The sequence below is a fragment of the Jaculus jaculus genome, chromosome 7, assembly GCF_020740685.1.
Source record: "Jaculus jaculus isolate mJacJac1 chromosome 7, mJacJac1.mat.Y.cur, whole genome shotgun sequence".
In the NCBI taxonomy this organism is placed as follows: domain Eukaryota; kingdom Metazoa; phylum Chordata; class Mammalia; order Rodentia; family Dipodidae; genus Jaculus; species Jaculus jaculus.
The window spans coordinates 1,769,318-1,792,058 of record NC_059108.1 but is presented as its reverse complement, the minus strand read 5'-3'; the positions used below and the strand labels follow the sequence as shown (position 1 = coordinate 1,792,058).

Here is a 22,741-nt window from a genome sequence, read left to right as displayed (position 1 = left end):
TGTCTGCCTCTTTCTCTTTCTGTCAAACAGATAATAAAAATATTTTTAAAAGAAGAAGAAAAAGAAGCCGGTCATAGTGGCACATGTCTTTAGTCCCAGCACTCGGGACACAGAGATAGGATTTCAGTGAGTTTGAGGCTAGCCTGAGACAACATAGTGAATTTCAGGTCAGCCTGGACTATAGTGAGACCCTACCTCAATGAACAAAATAAATAAATAAATAACAAAGACATTAAAAAGAAAAGAAACTCTGAGGCTGGAGAAATGGCTTAGCGGTTAAGGCCTAAGGACCCCGGTTTGATTCCCCAGGACCCATGCAAGTCAGATGTACAAGGGAGCGAATGCATCTGGAGTTTGTTTGCAGTGGCTGGAGGCCCTGGTGTGCCCATTCTCTTTTTTCTCTGCCTCTTCCTCTCTCTCTCTCAATTAAATAAATAAATAAAATATTAGTAAAAAAAAAAAAAAGACAAGAAACTCAGTTACTTATTTAAACAGTCAAAATTTATTGAACACCTGGTTTCCATGCTCAGCCATGTACTGGATGATGATAGGGACAACAAAATGACCATGACATAACTTGTCATGCCTCTCAGGACAATCTTAGTGTCTCAGAGCTGAAACAGCCAATCACACTGCTCAGCAGCAGTAACTACAGCTGCTGTAAAGGGGAACCGGGAGCTACAAGAGTGGCGTCTATAAGTGGGCTGGAGGACCAGGGAAGGGACCTGAGGACAAGACCTTATGTTGTCACTTGACCAATGGACCAGGAATTAACCAAGTGAAATGAGGTCAAGGGTTCAGGCACAAATCTAGGCCTGGGAGCACTCCTGGGGCCCAGCAAGGCTCCTGACCCTTGAAAGGGATTGATTCTGGGAGTGGGAGACAGGCAGGTTAAGGGATGTGAGGAGGGAGAAACAAGGAGGATGTGCAGGAAGGAGGCAGGGCGTGAAGAGGCCGTGGCACTGGGGAGGCGGGCAGGAGCCTGAGAGCACGGCTGCCCTCTCTCGTCCTCAGAGGGTGGCATAGAGGTACATGGCTATCAGCATCACTGGGAGCTGAGCGGGGAGGCTGTGAGGAGGGGGCCCAGCTCACACCCACAGCCCACCCAGCTCACAGGCTCCCAGCCTCTTACCGTCCACATCAGGATGGCGAACCCGAACCATGAGATGCCCCATGTGTAGCTGTCGATGGCATGGCCGATGTGCTCAAAGCAGCCCTGCGCAGAGAGAGGAACACAGGCGCTTTGAGAAGACGCCTGGGGAGGCTGGCACGTGATGGCAAGATACCATCCACCCTTCCCTTTGCCTGGATTCCCCATCTGTGCCATTGCCATGGGGACTGTGGCATTGTCTTCCTCCCAAGGAGGTTCAGGGGAGCCAGGAAGGCCATGCTGAACTCAGCCCTGGAGCAAGCAGGGACTTCCAGGTAGTGGCTGTGACCTTCTGGGGATGAGTGTGGTCAGAGCTGGCTCCCCATGTGCTCCCTGACAGGTGCAGCCAGCCAGGGAGGGGACGTGCCTTGGTGAACAGGTACTCCACGTGGCCCACGCGGCAGCCTTCTTCATTGATGGGAATGAAGTTTCCTGTCCGACGGCAGCACAGTGGGGGCCAGGGGAATACCACCTCTGGAGTGGCGGCCCGGAAGGTCGACGTGTAGTTCACCCAGTCCATTGGGCCAGATGTACCACAACATTCTTGCTGGAGAGAAAGGTGGGGGTGAGGGAGGCTGAGCCTAGGCGGGGACTGCGGTTCAACTGAGGTCACTCAGTAAGGAGCGGCAGAGCTAGCTTCTGATACTACCCTGGGCCTCAACATGTGTGAATGTGCAAGGATCCCATGGTATTTGTCCCAGGGCCAGGAGGCTGATGGGAGATTTGGACCAAACTCACCCTCATCTTTTCTCCTCTTCCTCCTCCCTTTAAAAAAATTATTATTATTATTATTTTACTGATTTATTAGAGACGTGGGGGTGGGGAGAATGGGCACTGCCAACCATATACATCTGGTTTACGTGGAGCCTGGAGAATCTAACTGGGATCCTTTGGCTTTGCAGGCAAATGCCTTAACTGCTAAGCCATCTCTCCAGCCCCTCTTCCTCCTTCTTTATCCACGTGTGCACATCAAAGCAGCCACGTGGATGTCAAAGGACAACTTTCGAGTGTGGAGCCCCACCTTCATCCCTGTTGGAGACAGGGTCTAATTTGCTGTTAAAATGTCAGACTCCCGAGCCTGGACTGGACTCTGCAGAAGCATGTACTACTTGCCTTTGGCTTTCTATGGGTTCTGAGAATCTGAATTCTACTGTCAGGCTAGGGTAGAAGTGCTTGTTTTAACCACTGATACTTCTCACCAGCCCTTTGTTAATTCTTTTAAAATGCTTTGGCCTTTAATCCCAGCACTCAGTAAACAGAGATAGGAGGATCTTGGTGAGTTCAAGGTCAGCTTGATACTAAATAGTGAATTCTAACCTGAGCTAGAGTTAAACCCTACCTCGGATCACCCTGCTTCCCTCCCCCCCAAAAAAAGCTTAGTGGGGCTAGGGAGACTGCTCACTCACGAGTGTGAAAACCTGAGATTAGATCCCCAGAAGCCATGTGAAGCTGGAGGCAAGAAGCACTGCATTCTAATGCCAGGGCAATGGGAGGTGGAATCAGGAGACTCTAGGAGCTCCTGGGCCAGCTAGGCTGGCACTCACAGCAGTAAACAAGAGAGACCTTGTTGGACTGGGGAGATGGCTCAGCAGTTGAAGGTGTTGCTTGCAAAGCCTGCTGGTCTGGGTGCCATTCTCCAGTACACACATAACGTCAGTGCACAAAGCGGTGCATATGCCTGCAGTTTGTTTGCTGAGGCAGGAGGCCCTAGCATGCACATTCTCTCTGTCAAATACATAAATAAAATATTTTCATTTTATTTTATTTGTTTGAGAGAGAGAGAGACAGACAGACAGACAGAGGAGGTGGAGAATTGGGCGTGCCAGGGCCTTCAACTGCTGCAAACAAACTCCAGATGCATGCACCACCTTGTACATTTGGCTTATGTGGGTCCTGGGGAATCAAACCTGGTTACTTTGGCTTTGCAGGCAAGTGCCTTAACCACTAAGTCATCCCTCCAGCCCTGTAAAATATATTTTTAAAGTCAGTGCTAAGTGGGGCATAGCTTTAATCCTAGCACTGGGGAGGCAGAGGTAGGAGGATCATCTAGTTTTCAAGGCCACCCTGCCACATCAGAGTGAATTCCAAGTCAGCCTGGGCTAGGGTGAGACACTGTTGGTGCTCCCCAAATGGCTGACTGTTATTAGCACTTACTAACTCCGTGACCCTGGGCAAATGAACTTCCCTTTCTGGGTCTGATGACTCCTTTGGAAAGTGTTGAGGGCCCAGGGAACCCCTACTGGCTTTCAAGCGCTCTCATCTAAGGTGGACAGACAGCCCGCCCACCTCCATCATGATGCGGTCCCAGAGGCGGGTCAGCTCCTGGCCCTGGTCAGTGTCTGCGCTGTAGAAGGTCAACATCTGCTTGGTGATCAGGGACGGGTTGGACACCATCTGCCGGGGAAGGGTAGGAAGAACAAGAGCCCACAGGCTGGGTGAGGAGTAGGGCCACCCCGCCCCGCCCCGCCCCGCCCCTCCCCTCCCCGCCTGCCCCGCCCCTCCCCTCCCCGCCTGCCCCGCCCCATCCCGCACTGCCCCGCCCCGCCCCGCCCCGCCCCGCTCCTCCCCTCCCCGCCCCGCCCCGCCCCATCCCACCCCGCCCCGCACTGCCCCGCCCCGTCCCACCCCGCCGCGCCCCGCCCCACCCCGCCGCGCCCCGCCCCGCGGGGCTCACGTAGTCGCGGTGGGTGTAGGACGTGATGCACGAGGCGCACTCGAACACGTACACGACGAACATCAGCAGCAGGTACTGCGGGGAGAGGCAGCCCGTGGGTGGGGGCCAGGCCGCACTGCTGGCCCGGGACTGAGGGGCAGAGCCCTGACCTAGCCTGTGAGGCCCTGGGTTCCAACAGAGAGGGAGGGGGCGGGGCGGTAGTGCATGCCCTTAATCCCAGCACTTGGGAGACAGAAGTAGGAGGATCGCCGTGAGTTCGAGGCCACCCTGAGACTACATAGTGAATTTCAGGTCATCCTGGGCTAGAGTGAGACCCTACCTCGGAAAGAGAGAGAGAGAGAGAAGAAAAGAGGGGGAAGGGAACAGAGATAAAGGAAGGTAGGAGGAAGGAAGGAATGAAGGAGGGAGGTAAAAAAGAATTTTTTTTTTGAATTTTTAAAAAATTGTGTAGGTCAGTTGGGCATGGTGGTGGTACATCCGCAATGCTAGCTACCCTTGAGCCACTGAGGTAGGAGGATCACACGAATTTAAGGCCAGCCTGGGCTACACATAGCGAGTTCAAAGCCAGTGTTGGCTATAGCATGAGACCCTGTCTTAAAAGAAAAAAAAAATGTTTAAGCGAGTGGCTAGTGTTGTAGCAGCCGGGCGCTGAGTTATATCCAAAGCACAAAAAAAGTATTTGAAAAAATGGCACAGGCGTGTGGAGGCGCATGCCTTTAGTACCAGCACTTGGGAGGCAGAGGTGGTAGGATTGCCAGAGACTACCAACTGAATTCCAGGTCAGCCTGGACTAGAGCAAGAACCTACCATGACCCAGCTTTGAGTCCCCAGTATCCATGGGCATTAAAGCCAGATGCACAAAGTGGTGCATGCATCTGGAGTTTGCAGTGACTAGAAGCCCTTGTTTACCCATTCTCTCATCTCTTGCTGCTTGCAAATAAATAAATAAAAATAAAATCGGTAGGGCATAGTGGCAAATGCCTCTAATCCCAGCACTCCAGAGGTAGGAGGATCATTGTGATTTCAACGTCACCTTGAGACTACACTGTGAATTCCAGGTCAGCCTGGACTACAGTGAGACCTTACCTTGAAAAAAAGAAAAAAAAGTATAAACTGAGGTATGGTGGAACAGGGGCTGGAGGAAAAAAGAAAGAAAGCCAGCCTTTGCTTCACAGGAAGTTGGAAGCCATCTTGGGTTACATAATAAGACCCTATTTCAAAGAACCAAAAATAAAACAATAGGGCCGGAGAGATGGCTTAGTGGTGAAAGGTGCATGCCTGCAAAGCCTAAGGACCCCTGTTCAACTCCCAAGGACCCACATAAGACAGATGCACAAGGAGGAGCATGAATCTGGAGTTCATTTGTAGTGGCTGGAGGCCCTGGTATGCCCATTCTCTCTCTCTTCTCTCTTTCAAATAAATAAAAACATATCTAAAAAAATAAAACAAAACAATAAAAGAAAGAAAGGAAAGTGTGGGAGGGGGGAATTACCATGGGATATTTTTTTATAATCATGGAAAATGCTCATAAAATTTTTTTAAAAATTTGTTAAAATTAAAAAAACAAAACAAAAAAAAGGAGCTGGAGAGATGGGCTTAGCATTTAAGGCCCTTGCTGGCAAAGCCTGAAGACCCTACCTCGAAAAAACAAAAAAAAAAAAAAAAAAAGAAAAGAAAAAGTTAATTAAAATGAAGACATTCTCAAGACAATTAGGGACATTTAAGCACAGACTAGCCATTGAAAAATATGAAAGAATTAAGGGGAATCTTGTGTGGTGTGCCAATGGCATGAAAGGCAAAAAAAAAAATCTCAATATAGTTCAGTGGTAGAGCATCTGCCTAGAATCCATGTGCATGCTGGGAATGTCCTAGCATGCATAGGTCCCTGTATGCTGGCCCCTGAATAGGAGGGGGCACAGTAAACAATGTCCTGTGACACTGTGACTCAAGTATTTACAGATAAATGATTAGATATCTAGAATATGCTTTAAAATTTTCTCAGGTGGAAAAAATGTGGCCTGGTGGCAGAGTGGAGCAGAGGTGATCTACTGTTGAACCAGGTGACAGTTCCCTGGGGCATAGACCACCATCACTTCTGCTTTAGTTTTCCACAGGTTTTTTGTTTTTTAATCTTAACAGGGCTGGAGAGAGGGCTTAGTGGTTAAGGCACTTTCTAGCAAAGCCAAAGGACCCAGGTTCTATTTCCCAGTACCCACATAAGCCAGATGCATAAGGTAACATATTCATTTAGAGTTCGTTTCTAGTGGCTGGAGGCACTGATGTGCCCATTCTATAATGTCTGTGTCTCTCTCTCTCACACACACACACACAAATAAGAAAATAAATAAAAAATATTTTCTTATTGATTGATTTCTCAAGGTAGGGTCACGCTCTAGCCCAGGCTGACCTGGAATTCACTGTGTAGTCTCAGGATGGCCGTGAACTCACAGTGATCTTCCTCCTAACTCTGTCTCCCAAATGCTGGGATTAAAAGCATGCATCACCACACCCAGCTAAATGTTGTTTTGTTTTGTTTTTTGTCTTGTTTTTTGAGGTTGGGTCTCACTCTAGCCCCGGCTGACATGGAATTCACTATGTAGTCTCAGGGTGGCCTTGAATTCACAGCGATCCTCCTACCTCTGTCCTCCTTCCCCCCAATGCTAGGACTAAAGGCATGTGCCACCATGTCTGGATGATTTTTAGGTTTTTGTTAGATTGTTATGCCAGAAAATTAAACATAAGATAGAAAAGAATGCTTGCATAGTGATGTACCTCTTTAATCCCAGCCTTCGGGAGGCAGAAGGAGCCTCATGAGTTCAAGGCCACCTTGAGATTACATGGTGAATTCAGGTCAGCCTGGGCTAGGGTGAGACCCTATCTCGAAAAACAAAAACAAATAAAAATAAAAGAATGAGGGCTGGAGAGATGGCTTAGCGGTTAAGCGCTTGCCTGTGAAACTAAGGACCCTGGTTCGAGGCTCGCTTCCCCAGGTCCCAAGTTAGCCAGATGCACAAGGGGGCGCATGTGTCTGGAGTTCGTTTGCTGATGCTGGAAGCCCTGGTGCGCCCATTCTCTCTCTCCCTCTATCTGTCTTTCTCTCTATGTCTGTCGCTCTCAAATAAATAAATAATTTAAAAAAATTAAAACAAAAAAAAAAAGAATGAAGCCGGTCTACCCTGACTGGCCACCTCCCTGTCCCCTTTCTCTCCACCATAGCCCCACTATTGTCTGCTAGCTTGACAGACTCCCCCGGGCCTTTGCTTCCCCGGACTGTTGTTGGGGTTTTCCACGTCCTCCCCAGACTCCTCCAGATCACTGCGATTCTGTGTGTTCTGTGGGGATGGTTGTCCTGCTCAGTAAGCTTGTGTTGACTGAGGAAGTGCTGCTGCTGGGAAGCCACAAGACCCTCCACTGCATCCCAGCTGTGCGGCCTTGGCAAAAAATTTGACTTCTCCCTGCCTCCTCTTCCAGTTTTAAGTTTTTAAAAAATATATTTTATTTATTTATTTATTGGACAGAATGGGTGCGCCAGGGCCTCCAGCCACTGCAGACAAACCCCAACATGTGCCGCCTTGTTTATCTGGTTTACGTGGGTCCTGGAGAATCGAACTGGGATCCTTTGGCTTTGCAGGCAAATGCCTTAACCTCTAAGCCATCTCTCCAGCCCCGGTTTTAATTGTTTTTTATTTTATTTATTTATTTATTTATTAGAGAGAGAGGGAGAGAGGCAGATAGAATGGGTGTGCTAGGGCCTCCAGCCACTGCAAACAAACTCCAGACACATGTGCCACCTTGTGCATCTGGTTCTTATGGGTCCTAGGGAATCAAACCTGGGTACTTAGGCTTCTCAGGCAAGCACTTTAACCACTAATCCATTTCCCCAGCTCTGTTTTAAAATATTTTTATTTATTCATTGAGAGAGAGAATGGGTGCACCAGGGCCTCTAGACATTGCAAGTAAACTCCAGATGCATGTGCCACCTTGTGCTTCTGACTTATATGGGTCCTGGAGATCGACCTGGGTCCTTTGGCTTTGCAGGCAAGTACTTTAACCACTAAGCCATCTCTCTAGCCCCTCTTCCTCTGTTTTTTTTTTTTTTTTTGGTCTTGGGCTTGGGCTAGAGCAAGATCCTACCTAAAAACAAACAAACAAACAACAATAAACCCAAGGCTGGAAAGATGGCCAGCAGCTAAAGGTGCTTGCTTGTGAAGTCTGATGATCCCTACCCCTGTCTCAATTCCCCAGTACCCACATAAAGCCAAATGCACAAAGCTCTGCACGCATCTGGAGTTGCAGTGGCAAGAGCCCTAGTGTGTCCTTCCTTCCTCTCTTTCTTTCTGCTTGCAAAATAAATAAATTATTTAAAAATAAACAGGCTGGAGAGATGGCTTAATGGTTAAGGCACTTGCCTGCAAAGCCTAAGGACCCATGTTTGACTCACCAGGTCCTACTTAAGCCAGATGCACATGGCGGTGTTTGTGTCTGGAGTTTGTTTACAGTGGCTAGAGGCCCTGGTGCACCCATTCTCCCTCCCTCCCTCCTTCTCTCTGTCTCTAATAAATAAATAAAAATAAAAAAAAACAAAAAATAAGCAAATAATGACAACAAAAAAGCAACAGAATCACACACCATTAATCCCAGCCTTGGGAGGCAGAGGTAGGAGGATGGCTGCGAGTTTGAGGCTACCCTGAGACCACATAGTGAATTCTAGGTCAGCCTGGGCTAGAGTGAGACCCTACCTCAAAAAAAAAAAAAAAACAAAAAACCAACAACAACAACAAAAGCACAAAGAGAAAAACAGAAAATAGCCGTGTCAAGAGCTGATCGGCTGCCTTGTGGACCTGGACAAGTGCCTTGCTGAATGTTTCAATCTCTGCCAAGTAGGACGGTGGTTATGGCAGTGGAGATGGTCATGTTTCAAGGCAGGCCGTGAGAAGTAAGCAAGCAAGCTGTGTAAGCCACTGAGCTCCTGGCCTAATGTGTACACTCACACAACGGTGACAGCACTATTTTGATTTTTTTTTTTTTTTTTTGGTTTTTCGAGGTAGGGTCTCACTCTGGTCCAGGCTGACCTGGAATTAACTCTGTAGTCTCAGGGTGGCCTTGAACTCACAGCGATTCTCCTACCTCTGCCTCCCGAGTGCTGGGATTAAAGGCGTGCGCCACCACGCCCAGCTGACTATTCTGATTTTTGTTGTTGTTATTGGAGGAGCTTGTGAGCACAGACCGTGGAACCCAACTAATTGGGGTTCGAATCTCAGTCCTGCTGCCAGGAGCCTTCTAGTAGCTGTGCAGAGCTTCCCTGTCCACCCTGCAACCAATTCTCTTTGTACAGAGGCGGTAACAGCCAAGTGTGACTAATGGGGTCAGGGAGGATGAAATGCAAAGATGCCCTTAAGACCAGAGCAAGGGGCCGAGTGGAACTCACACCGGTGACCCTGGTAGTATTATGACTGCAGTGACAAGCTCTGTGCCCAACTGTACCCACCACCCCTGTCCTGGGAGTCTCACCGTTAGGACCATGGACCGGCGGCGGCAGAGTGCTGCTCCCACACCAAAGCTGGCCACAACGAAGAAAGAGAAGCCACAGAATATGGCGATCCAGGCACCAGCAAAGACGTCGTCCTTGCCTGAGACGCCCATCAGCGGGTACACACGGTACTGGTCAGCGGTCACCCATACCGTCTCGGCAAACAGAGCCAGACCTGATAGCTGGACAGGTCAGCTAGTTAGATGTCTGCTGGGGTCAGCTGTTGAGCTGCCTGAGTCTCTATCCCCAGGTCCCCGTGCCCTCAGGAGAAAGCAGGACAAGGGTGGCCCAGCCCTTGTCCCTGGGGAGCAGGGATGAAGTGGTGGAAGCCAGGAGGGAAGGAGGGGCTCAGCTAGAGCCTGGCTTCCACCACATGCCAGCTGCCCACACATTTTTATTTGCTTGTGTTCACTTAAAGGAATATCAGAGTAAGCACTGTGGTGGCTGAAGGTGGGAGATTTCTGTGAATTCAAGGCCAGCCTGGGCTACAGAGTTAGTTCCAGGTAAGCATGGGCTACAGCGAGACCCTACCTTAGGAAAACAAAAGAAGAAAGTGGCAAGAAAAAAAGAAAAAAAACCAGACAAATGAAAAGTCCAGTCACAGGGACAGGGCTGGCAAGGGACAAAGCTAGGGAAGATTTCTCTGTGGTCATATTTAAATTTTTTTTTTAATTTCCTTTTCTTCTGAGATGGGGGTCTCATATAGTCCAGGCTGGCCTCAAATTTATTGTGCAGGCAAGGATGACCTTGACTTTCTGATGCTCTTGCCTCCATCCCCAGAATGCCTGGATCACAGATGTGTGCCTCGTGCCTGGCATATGTGGTACTGGGGCTTGAACCTAGGGCTTCCTGTGTGCCAGACAAGCACTCTACCAAGTGAGCTATAAGCCCCAGCCTTTCAAGCACTCTTCTTTTCCCTTCCTTCTCTTTTCCCTTTCCTCCCTTCTTTCTTTCTCTCTCTCTCTCTCTCTTTTTCTTTTTTGGCAGGCAAGCCTCACTCTAGCCAAGGCTGACCTTGAACTCATTCTGTAGTCCCAGGCTGACCTCAAACTCACAGCAACCTTCCTACCTCAGCCTCCTGAGTGTTGGGATTACAGACATGAGGCTACACTCTGGGCTTCAAACACTTTTTCTAAGTTGAGTGCCCTATGTCAATTAATTTACACATTCAGCAACACAAAGTGTATAGATGAGGAGAAGGAGGCAGGGAAAAGTCAAGTTGTTCCCTGATGTCTGGGAGCTGGGACACAGCCAGGCTGTGCTGACTAACACACGCTTAGCAACACCCCTGCTCATGGCTGCCACCTCCCTCCAGGTACCCCTGGCGCCCCAGTGTTGGGGTCTCTCACCAGAACAATGATGTTGCCAACAACCAACAGTCCTACCACCACTGGAGACCCTTTCTCCACCTCTGTTGCTACAGAAGACATTGTCCTGCCTGGAAAAACGGGAACAAGGAAAAGGCCAGGAAGAAGTTAGGAGGGAGGGAGGGAGGGCTAGCCAGACCCTCTATCACTTTGTTACCCAGCTCTCATGGGTGTTCCCACTACAGAGCCAGGCTGGTGCCCGTTGTGCCCAGCCTCCCACAGCGCTGCCAGCAAGCCCTTCTACGAAATAGGAAAGGTGAGCTCAGAGACCACCCAACTCCTCCTGCCCCACTAGACTCCCAGAAACCCCTCTCACCTTTACTGCAGAAGCCTCTCTGGCCAGCCCCACCCACAGTGGCTCCCTATATGCCCATATATATATGCCCAGGCCCCTCCTTGCACCAGTGCCCAAGGAAGGAGGGAGGGTGCCTGGAGGAGGGGACAAGAGGCCCAATAGGCAGACCAAGATGGAAGAACAGATTTTACGTGCTCTCTGACATGGAAGTGATTTACAGACCTGAAATTCAGGATTGTGCTCTTGTTTGGCCACTGAGGCAAGGTGTTAGGTCCAGGGCCTCTGGTTCCCAGGCTGTAGTGGTGCAGGAGGGGTGAGGTTGGAGGATGGGCAGTCTACCCCGGGGCCCTCCTGCAGATGGAGCTACTTGGCCTTTCCTGAGAGCAGAGGCAGGTCCACGACAGACCCACCAAAATGGATGAGACTCCCCAGTCTCAGAGCTCTCTCCCTTGCTATGAGACCCTAGGGAGGTGGTTCCAGCTCTCTGAGCCCAGGACCTCAAAGGAAGGACCAAAGAGGGACCCTCACAGCAGAGGACAGGACTGGCCCAGACAAAGCAGTGGGAAGGAAGTGCAGGGGAAAGGTGGGAAGTGCGTTCAGGGTGCCGCCATGGAAATGGCAGTGAGGAGAGGACAACGTGGGCGATGGGTGAGTGAGGGCACTTTGACAGGGCTGTACAATGAAGGGGAGAAGAATGTAGAAAAAGGGATAGGCGTGGTGGGAGAAAAGGAGCCCACTTTCCCTAATGCACTCCCTCCCACACTTCTGGCTGCAGAACCATAGAGATTTAGGTTCAAGCCCCACACGGTGCAAGACTGTGTAACCCCAGCACGTGGGAGTGAAGACAGGAGGATCGTAAATTCCAGGCCAGCCTGGGCTATCTACAGAGCCAGAAACTACCTCAATAAACAAAACAAAACAAGCAAACACTGGAGAGATGGCTCAGCAGTTGAGGTGCTTGCCAGCAAAGCCTAATTGATTCCCAGTACCCATGTAAAGCCAGATGCACTGAGTGGTACGTACATCTAGAGCTCACAACAGCTGCAGGTTCTACACCCATTCTCTCTCTGTCTTTCTTGCTCTCCCCTTGCAAGTAAAAAAAATAAATAAGGGGAACTGGGGCGAAAAAAGATAAAATAAAAATAAGGAGCCGGTTGTGATGGTGCACACCTTTAATCACAACACTAGGAAGGCAGAGGTAGGTGGACTGCTGTGAGTTCAAGGCCACCCTGAGACTACATAGTGAATTCCAGGTCAGCCTCAAAAAAACAAAACAGCAACAAAAACTAATAATAAATAAATCTAAGTTTAAATGCCAGTTCTATCTTTACTGTGCAGATGACTTAGAGTGTACATCTGCAACATGCGTGTCCTCTTACAATATTGCAGGGTAGCAGTGAGACCTGAGCAAGCCACAAGTTCCAAGCTGCCTGCCAGGGTAGCCCATGTGCCTTCCGACAGCGCCCCCTGGTGGTAAAGCTCTGTCCCTGCGGGCTAGAATGGTGGCTTGGGGCAGGAAACCAACTCTGTACTTCACACCAAAGCAGAAGCAAAGCCAGGGCATTTATCGCGTCCTTCAGAGCAGTCGCTACCCCATTGTATGCAAACCAGCCAGCAACCAATGTTTAAGATCCCCTTATGACGAGGCTGGCTAAGCCAGGACTGATGGGGGCACCTCAGTAACCACAGAGGCAAGAGAATTGTGCACACAGTGAGACTGTATCAGAAATAAAAGAAATAAAAAGGGCTGGGGAGATGACTCAGCGTTTAAATATGCTTATTCGCAAAGTATGCTGGCCCGGTTTGATTCCCCAGCGCCCATGTAAAGCCAGATGCACAAAGTGACACATGCATCTGAAGTCCGAGTGGCAAGAACCCCAGGCTCAACCATCCCATACTCTCCTCCACCCTCTCTCAAATAAATAAAAATATTAGAGTTAGCCGGGCCCAGCCCTTGGGAGGCAGAGGTAGGAGGATCGCTGTGAGTTCGAGGCCACCCTGAGACTATGTAGTGAATTCCAGGTCAGCCTGAGCTACAGTGAGACCCTACCTGAAAAAACAAAAATAAAGAAGCAATATATATATTCACTCTAGCCCAGGCTGAAGTGGAACTCACTGTGTAGTCCCAGGCTGACCTTGAACTCACAGTGATCCTTTGACCTCTGCCTCCTGAGTGCTGTGATTAAAGGTGAGGTGCCACCACACAGCCCTTGTTAACAGAGGCACTCTGGCATGGGCTGCATCTTGCTGGGAGCACTAAAAAGGCACACAGCAGAATCCAGTGACGCTTCTGGGATGGACAGAAAAGCTTTTGCAGGACTATTATTTCTACGAGTGTTTTGGAGGGGTGTGTGAGCTCATGCGTGTTTGTGGACGCCCACATGCCCCAGCACAAGTTCGAGCTGCTGGTCCTCGCCTTCCACCTTGCTTGAGGCAGGGTCTCTGCCACTGTATTCTGACTCACGAACTTCTCATTCTCCTGCTGCCGTCTCCCATCTAGCCATAGGGGTGCTGGTGTTACAGACCTGCTCTACCCACGTCCAGCTTTTAGATGGACACTTGAGATCCAATTCTTGAACACATGCTTGTGTGGCAAGCACTTCATCCATGAGCCAACCATCCTTCCCTTATTGGGACAGGGTCTCATGTATCCTAGGCTGGCCTTAAACTTGTTAGGTAGCTGCTGGAACTGAGCTGATAACCTCCTCCATGTAGACCAGCTGACAGAAAGCTGGAAGAAGCCATTCTACATGTAGTTCAATGGGAGAAAGAGATACCACCAGTGAATATACTCAACAGTGGACACTGCAAGCCTTATAATTGGCCAGCCAGCCCAAATGAGCCAATGGATACAATAGTGGCATGTCTGTCCTGTTGGAAACCAACTGCCCTCCAATTGGATTGGAGGCCCATTCCATGGGGGGAAACACATCCCTGATACTGAACTTAAAACAGAGGTAGTCATGAGCCCTAGGGGTGTAACATCTGCTGATGTCTGGAAAAATGTATATACTATGCTTATCAAACTGTCCAGTAAGCACTTCTCTTAATATTTATACCCTTATATTAACGCTACTCTCACTTTGGGTAGAGAATCTTCTCTTTTCATATGGCAGTGACTTTGGGATGACTCAGAAGGTATCATAGTGCTGGAAAAAAGTGACTGGAGTACTGAGTAACATCTCGATCACACCTTTCAAGGCTCGGGGTCTAATGCAGAAGAGGTGGCGGAAAGAACGTAAGAGCCAAAGGAAGGGTAGGACTCCGTACAATGTGCTCCCTCCAGACATAAAATGGCCTGGATATCCATGACCTCATAGTGCCTGACACTACCTACACAAGAACATCAAAAGAGGAAAAGACCATGACATCAAAGCAAAAGACAGACTGATTGAGATGGGGAGGGATATGATGGAGAATGGAATTTCAAAGGGGAAAGTGGGGGGGGAGGGAGGGTATTACCATGGGATACTTTTTATAATCATGGAAAATGCTAATAAAAATTGAGAAAAAAACTAAAATTCCAGGAAAGATTAAAAATGAAAAAAAAAAAAACTTGTTAGGTAGCGAAGGGTGATCCTCTTGTGATCCTCTTGCTCCGCATTCCTTAGTGTGGGATTACAGACATGTGCCACCATGCCTCCCCCATCCCCACCCCACCCCCGGCTGGTAAAGTTTCACTCTAGCCCAGGCTGACCTGGAATTCACTATATAGTCTCAGGCTGGCCTCGAACTCTGGGCAATCCTCCTACCTCTGCCTCCCAAGTGCTAAGATTAAAGGCGTGCACCACCACGCCTGGCCCTATACCTGGTTTTAAGAATATTATTATTATTGGTGTTTTGAGACAGGGTCTTACGGAGTCTAGGCTAGCGTAAAACTCACTTGTAGCCCAGACTGGCCCCAAACACAAGGTGGTCTTCCTGCTTCAGCTTCCCAAATACTAGAATTCTAAGTCTGATCACCATACCCAGCTCTATTGTAGGCGTGGTGGCGCGCATCTTTAACCTCAGTACTTGGTGGCAGAGGTAGGAGGGTTGCCATGAGTTCAAAGCCACTCTGAGACTACATAGTGAATTCCAGGTCATCCTGGGCTACAGTGAAACCCTATCTCAAAAAACCAACACACACACACATATATAATTTATTTTTATTTGAGAGAAAGAGGCAGAGAGGGGGAGGGGCATGCCAGGGCCTCTAGCCACTGCAAACAAACTCCAGGTGCATGCACCCCTTGTGCATATGGTTTACATGGGTCCTGGAGAGTTGAACTGGGATCCTTTGGCTTTGCAGGCAAGTTCCTTAACTGCTAAGCCATCTCTTTAGTGACAGACAGAGAAAGAGAGAGAATGGGCCCACCAGGGCCTCCAGCCACTGTAAACTAACTCCAGACGCGTGTGCCCCCTTGTGCATCTGGCTAACGTGGATCCTAGGGAATCGAGCTTCAAACTGGGGTCTTTAGGCTTCACAGGCAAGCACTTAACCGCTAAGCCATCTCTCCAGCCCACAGAAGTATTTTTAATTATATATTTATTTGAGAGAGAGAAAGGGCATGCCAGGGCCTCCAGCCACTGCAACCATACTCCAGATGTATATACTGTCTTGTGCATCTGCCTTTTGTGGGTGTTGCAGTCCAGTTCACATTGCTGGTAGAAATCAACCAACCAAGAGCAGATTCTGGGAAAAAGAGATTTATTTTGGCTTACAGGCTTGAGGGGAAGCCCCACGATGGCAGGGGAAAACAATGGCATGAGCAGAGGTGGACATCACCCCCTGGCCAACATAAGGTGGACCACAGCAACAGGGGGGTGTGCCAAACACTGGCATGGGGAAACTGGCTATAACACCCATAAGCCCACCCCCAACAATACACTCCCTCCAGGAGGCATTAATTCCCAAATATCCATCAGCTAGGAACCTAGCATTCAGAACACCTAAGTTTATGGGGGACACCTGAATCAAACCACCACATTCCACCCCTGGCCCCCATAAACTGATATCCATACATGATGTAAAATACAATGCATTCAGTCTGACTTTAAAATTCCCATAGTTTTTATCAATCCCAATGATGTTCAAACATCCCCATAGTCCAAGATCTTTTAACTGAGCCATAATACCAAAAAATAACCTCAAAAACCCATAATGGCACAGAACAAATGTTCACAATGCAAAAGATGGCATTGGGAATAGCAATTGAAACATTTGACCAATACAAGATTTAAAACAACTAGGGCAAACATCAAACTGTAACTTCAAGTCCAACAACACTAGCCAGTGACAAATCTCCAAGTCCTATAATTCTAACCAGCAAAAAGTCTCTGGCATTCCCATTCCGCCCCTCCAGCTAGACTACTCACAGTCCTGGAAAACTTCATCGGGGCCGGCAGCTCCTTGGCAGCCATCTCGTGGTCCTGGCATCTCCACTGGGTCTCTACTGCAATCCACGGTTCATTCTCATGGCTCCATGGGGTCTCCATGCAGGCAACGGCAAACCTGCTTCACACTGCCCATGGCCATTTCCAAAACATAAGACCATGTTGCAAATTCAGTGATTCTCTTTCCAGCATTGCTTATACTCCACAACACCAGGTAGGGTGCCAATTTGTTAATCTAGGGGGGAATAAAGCAGACTTTGAAGAACAGACACTCCTTGAGCACTCAGGCCCCTTCAAAAGTCTACATTCTTCCTGTTGCCCCAGCGCAGGTCAGCTAGCCCAGTCTCAGAGGTTATAATAGCTCAGTTGCAGCTGAATGGGCAACAGTTCACCCAAAGATTTTTCTTTCTGTGCCATATCCCTCTGCTCACACCAGTTCATTTCTACGCAAAGCAACCCTGCACAACTTCTCAGGATATGGGCATAAGAGCAAGCTTCTCACACAAACTGCTAGTCCAGTCCAGGCAAAACTCTTTCTCACCCTCATAAGCCAAACCTCACAGTCCATAGTTCTTATGCCTTCAGGTCTTTCAGCTCTGACCAGAATAGTCCATCAAGCTGTACTTACAGCACTGCAAGGTATCTCTTAGGCTAAGATTTCAACTCCTTCCACATTCCTCTTGAAAATCAGCTCCAAAAGGCCAAAGCCACATAGTCAGGTGTCTAGTAGCAACCCCACTCCTGGTACCACTTTACTGTTGCAGTCCGGTTCACATTGCTGGTAGAAATCACCCAACCAAGAGCAGCTTGTGGGAAAAACAGATTTATTTTGGCTTGCATGCTCGAGGGGAAGCCTGAAGTTTATGGGAGACACCTGAATCAAACCACCACAGTGGGTTTAATCATTTGTCCCCCATAAATTTAGGTGTTCTGAATGCTAGGTTCCCAGCTGATGGAGATTTGGGAATTAATGCCTCCTGGAAGGAGTGTATTGTTAGGGGTGGGCTTATGGGTGTTATAGCCAGTTTTCCCCTGCCTGTGTTTGTTCCTGTTGTCTACCTTATGTGGGTCAGGGGGTGATGTCCACCCTCTCTAATGCCATTGTTTTCCCTTGCCATCGTGGAGCTTCCTTTCGAGCCCGTAAGCCAAAATAAATCTGTTTTTCCCACAAGCTGCTCTTGATTGGGTGATTTCTACCAGCAATGCGAAGCTAACTGCAACAGTTAAGTGGTATTAAGGAGTGAGATTGCTGTTAGAATCCTGATTGTAGCTTTTGGAGCTGATTTTCAAGAGGAACATGGGAGAATTTGAAAGACCTGAATATAGTAAGAACTATGAGGTTTGGCTTATGAGGGTGAGAAAGAGCTTTGCCTGGACTGAGCTAGAGGCAAGTTGTGTAGGGTTGCTTTGTGTAGAAATGAATTTGTGCGAGCAGAGGGAGATGGCACAGAAAAAAAAAAACTTTGGGTCTAAATTGCTGCCCATTCACCTGCAAATTGTTTGAGAGATTACAGCCTTTGAGACTGGGCTAGCTGTCCTGCGCTGGGGCAACAGGAAGAATGTCGACTCCTTTGAAGGGGCCTGAGAGCTCAAGGAGTGTCCTGCTCTTCAAAGTCTGCTTTATTCCCCCCTGGATTAACAAATTGGTACCCTTCCTGGTATTGTGGAGTATAAGAAATGCAAGAAAAGAGAGGGTCATTGAGTTTGCAACATGGTTTTGTGTTTTGGAACTGGCCAAGAGCAGTGTGGAGCAGGTTTGCTCGATGCCTGCATGGAGACCCCATGGGGCCATGAGGATGAACCGTGGATTGCAGTGGAGACCCAGTGGAGTTGCCGGGACCATGAGATGGCTGCTGAGGAGAGCTGCTAGTCCGAAGTTTTCCAGGACTGTGAGTAGCCTAGCAGGAGGGGTGGAATTGGAACTCCAGAGGCTTGTTGCTGGTTAGAATTATTGAACTTGGAGACTTGTTACTGACTAGTTGTTGGACTTGAAGCTATAGAGTTTGATGTTTGCCCTGGTTGTTTTAAATCATGTATTGCTGAGTATTTCTTTGCTATGCCCAATGCCATCTTTTACAGTGTGAATGTTTATTCTGTGCCATTATGGGTTTTTTGAGGTTATTTTTTGGTATTATGGCTCAGTTAAAAGATCTTGGACTATGGAGATGTATGGACATCATTGGAATTCATTTAAAAACTATGGGGAATTTTAAAGTTGAATGAATGCATTGCACTTTATATCACCTATGGTTATCAGTTTATGGGGGCCAGGGGTGGAATGTGGTTGTTTGATTCAAGTGTACCCCATAAACTTAGGTGTTCTGAATGCTAGGTTCCTAGCTGATGGAAATTTGGGAATTAATGCCTCCTGGAGGAAGTATATTGTTGAGGGCAGGCTTATGGGTGTTATAGCTGATCTTCCCTTGCCAGTGTTTGGCACACCCTTCTATTCCTGTTGTCTACCTTTTATGTTGGCCCAGGGATGATGTCCACTGTCTGCCCATGCCATTGGTTTCCCCTGCCATCATGTAGCTTCCCCTTGAGCCTGTAAGCCAAAATAAACCTCTTTTTCCCACAAGCTGCTCTTGGTTGGGTGATGTCTACTAGCAATATGAACCTGACTGTAACAGTGGGTCCTAGGGAATCGAACCTGGGTCCTTTGGCTTTTAGGCAAATGCATGAACCGCTAAGCTATGCCTCTAGCACTGTACTTTTTTTTTTTTAAGGTAGGGTCTTATTCTAGCTCAGGCTGACCTGGAATTCACTATGTAGTCTCAGGGTGGTCTCAAACTCAGGGCTATCCTCCTACCTCTGCCTCCTGAGTGCTGGGATTAAAGGGGTGCACCACCACACCCAGCTTAGTCCTGTACATTAAAAAAAAAAAATCTTATTTTTATTTATTTGAGACAGGCAGAGGAAGAGAGAATGGGCACATCAGGGCATCCAGCCATTGCAAACAAACTCCAGATGCATGTGCCATCTTGTGCATCTGGCTTACATGGGTCCTGGGGAATCAAACCTAGGTCCTTTGACTTTGTAGGCAAGTGCCTTAACCGCTAAGCCATTTCTCCAGCCCCATTGTACATCTTAGAAAATCTATACTACAGACCTAATAAGCAGAATGAGAATCTTTATTGACCTTGGTCCTTCACCTCTCTCTCTTAGCTCATGCTCACCTTTAGTTTAGGATCCCCCTGCCTCAGCTTCCTGAGGGTGTGCTGGGATTATAGCCCTGCATCCCCACACCTGGCTCATTTGCTTTTCTTTATAAAGTGATAATGAGCCTGGTGTGGTGACTGCGGTGGTTTGATTCAGGTGTCCCCCATAAACCTAAGTGTTTTGAATGCTAGGTTCTCAGCTGATAAAGATTTGGGAATTAACACCTTCTAGAGACAGTGTATTGTTGGGGGTGGGATTATGGGTGTTATAGCCAGTTTCCCCTTGCCAGTGTGTGGCCCTCTCCTGCTGTTTTTGTCCACCTGATGTTGGCCAGGAGGTGATGTCCACCCTCTGCTCATGCCATTGTTTTCTCCTGCCATCATGGAGCTTCTCAACTCTGTAAGCTAAAATAAACCCTTTTCTTCCCCACAAGCTGCTCTTAGTTGGGTGTTTTCTGCCAGCAATGCAAACCTGACTATAACAGTGACACAAGCCTGGATTGTGCAGGATTGCTGCAAATTCAAGGCCAGCCTAGGCTACAAAGTACATTCCAGGCCATACTGGGCTGCAGATAGACCTTACCTTAAACACAATAATGATGGTCTGAAAGAACATGTCATTTTAAAACCATTTTTGCTGGGCAAGGTGGCACATGTCTTTAATCCCAGCACTCAGGAGGCAGAGGCAGGAAGGTCGCTGTGAGTTCAAGGCCACCGTGAGACTACATAGTGAATTCCAGGTCAGCCTGGGCAAGAGTGAGACCCAACCTCGAAAAAAACAAATATGTTTTTGTCAGCAGATGCTGCAAATGAACTCGACACATGTGCATTTGTCTTTACATAGGTATTGGGGAACCAAACCTGGGCTGGCAGGCTTTGCAGGCATGCACCTTTAACCACGGAGCCCTCTCCCCAGCCCAGAGAATGCATTTCACTTTTAGGGATATATCTAAGCTTGATGAGGCTCATTATATGTCACATACATAGATACATATATATATTTTTTTTCCAAGGTTGGGTCTTGCACTAGTCCAGGCAAAACCTGGATTTCACCAAGTAGTCTCAGGGTGTCCTTGAATTTATGGCAATCCTACCTCTGCCTCCCAAGTGCTGGGATTAAAGGTGTGCGCCACTATGCCAAGCTTTTTTTTTTTTTTTTTTTTTGGTTTTTGGATGTAGGGTCTCACTGTGGTCCAGGCTGACCTAGAATTCACTATGTAGTCTCAGGGTGGCCTCGAACTCATGGCAATTCTTCTACCTCTGCCTCCCGAGTGCTGGAATTAAAGGTGTGTGTCATCACGCACAGCTAACTTAAATTTTTTTATTTAAGAGACAGAATGGACACACCAAGACCTTCAGCTATGGCAATTGAACTCCACACACATGTGCCATCTTGTGCATCTGGTTTACATGGGTCCTGGGAAATTGAACCTGGCTCCTTTGGCATCACAGGCAAGCACCTTAACTGCTGAGTTATCTCTCCAGCCCATGAGGCTCATTTCAATGGGAGGTTTGGCTCACATTAATGGGTCCAAGCTGTGTATAAGCCCTCTTGGTTCTTAGTCCATAGTCCTGTTGGGTCCTTGCTTCCATGCCTCTGTTAGCGCTTTAGCTCCTTTGGTAAGCTCTCAGCTCTTTCCCTATATGAAGGGGATACTATGTCTGTCTCCTCTCCTTCCCAGGCTGGGAACAGAGAAGGTATCTTTTGGCTTGGACTTGCCTTCCCTCTTGATCCCAACTCTCCCTAAAATAAACCTCACAATTCACCCTTCTGAGTTTGCATTTTCAGTTCATTGATACCTTAGACATGTTGGGAGTTCACTGGCCTGGAGTCTCCTACATCTTCATGGGAATCTAACCCCCCACTAGAACTCCAGCCCCACACCATGACAAAATGCTAAAGGAAGGCACACACTTGGAATGGTGCAGAGGATCTGAAGCCAAGGTCCAGTAGTCAGGAAAGGCTACACTAATTTATACTTTTGGGAGGACCAGCGGCTGGTGAGGGAGTAAGCTGTGTGCCAGGTAGAGCAGAGAAAGACTGCACGGGCTGAGGCTGGAGGCAGCCTGGGGTGTTGAAATGTCTCGTTTGCTTGTGCAGATCCTGCCACACCAGAGGTCAGAGCAGCTGGAAGTGGGTAGGCAAACATCCCTGGCAGAGCAGAGGAAATATGACACACTGGGAGACAGAGGTAGGAGGAGCATCATGAGCTTGAGGCCATCCCAAGATAGCGAATCAGGCTGGAGAGATGGCTTAGCGGTTAAGCTAAGGCCCCTGGCTCAAGGCTCGATTCCCCAGTACCCACGTAAGCCAGAGGCCCTGGTGTGCCCATTCTCTCTGTCAAAATAAAAAAACAAAACAAGCTGGGCGTGGTGGCGCACGCCTTTAATCCCAGCACTCGGGAGGCAGAGGTAGGAGGATCGTCTTGAGTTCGAGGCCACCCTGAGAGTACATAGTGAATTCCAGGTCAGCCTGAGCCAGAGTGAGACCCTATCTCGAAAAACCAAAACAAACAAACAAACATAGTTCCACCAGGCATGGTGGCGCATGCCTCTAATCCCAGCACTAGGGAGGCAGAGGTAGGATTGCCATGGGTTCGAGACCATCCTGAGACTACATAGTGAATCCCGGGTCAGCCTGAGTCAGATTGAGACCCTACCTTGAAAAACCAAAAAACAAAACAAAACAAACCCATAGTTCCTAGTCAGACTGAGCTAGAGACCCTACTTCAAAAAGCCAAAAAACAAACAAAAAACCATGTACCCACAAACAAGGGCACTGTCAGGAGCTAGCGATGTAAGGCAGGGCTTTGGGCATGCTAGGCAAACTACCACCAGGCTGCATGCTTAAAAACATATCAATATTTACTTACTTATTTGATGTAAGGTCTTGCTCTAGCCTAGGCTGACCTGGAATTCACTATATAGCCTCAGGGCGGCCCCAAACTGATGGCAATCCTACCTTTGCCTCCTGAGTGCTGGGATTAAAGGTGTGTGCCACCATGCCCAGCCTCTATTTGGTTTTGAAGTAGTATCTCACTCTAGCCCAGGCTGACCTCAAACTCAGCCATCTTCCTACCTCTGCCACCCAAGTGCTGGAGTTAAAGACGTGTATCCATGCCCATCTTACCCAATATATTCATAAATGTTTTAAAGCGTGTGGACTGTCTCAGGAGGAAAGAGAGGAAACA

The 22,741-nt window shown here is 48.4% G+C and overlaps 1 protein-coding gene across 1 annotated transcript; it reads right to left on the bottom strand.

The window, feature by feature from the left end:
• Positions 1 to 479: 479 nt before the first annotated feature.
• Upk1a (uroplakin 1A) lies at positions 480 to 11,142 on the bottom strand. Its single transcript, XM_045155158.1, has 8 exons — positions 11,038 to 11,142; positions 10,704 to 10,792; positions 9,336 to 9,536; positions 3,825 to 3,899; positions 3,437 to 3,544; positions 1,518 to 1,697; positions 1,133 to 1,216; positions 480 to 1,055 (listed from the first exon to the last, which is right to left on the bottom strand). The coding sequence occupies exons 2-8, from the start codon at positions 10,782 to 10,784 to the stop codon at positions 1,011 to 1,013; spliced, it is 774 nt and encodes a 257-aa protein (XP_045011093.1). The 5' UTR covers positions 10,785 to 10,792; positions 11,038 to 11,142; the 3' UTR covers positions 480 to 1,010.
• Positions 11,143 to 22,741: the final 11,599 nt, after the last annotated feature.

Bases quoted from the DNA above. Each gene is read 5' to 3' on its own strand.
- Upk1a (XM_045155158.1), bottom strand. From the start codon at position 10,784: ATGTCTTCTGTAGCAACAGAGGTGGAGAAAGGGTCTCCAGTGGTGGTA. The intron at 9,537-10,703 runs GTGAGAGACCCC...TGACCTGTCCAG, and splicing joins TTGGCAACATCATTGTTCTG to CTATCAGGTCTGGCTCTGTT. The intron at 1,056-1,132 runs GTAAGAGGCTGG...CTCCCCGCTCAG, and splicing joins TCGCCATCCTGATGTGGACG to CTCCCAGTGATGCTGATAGC.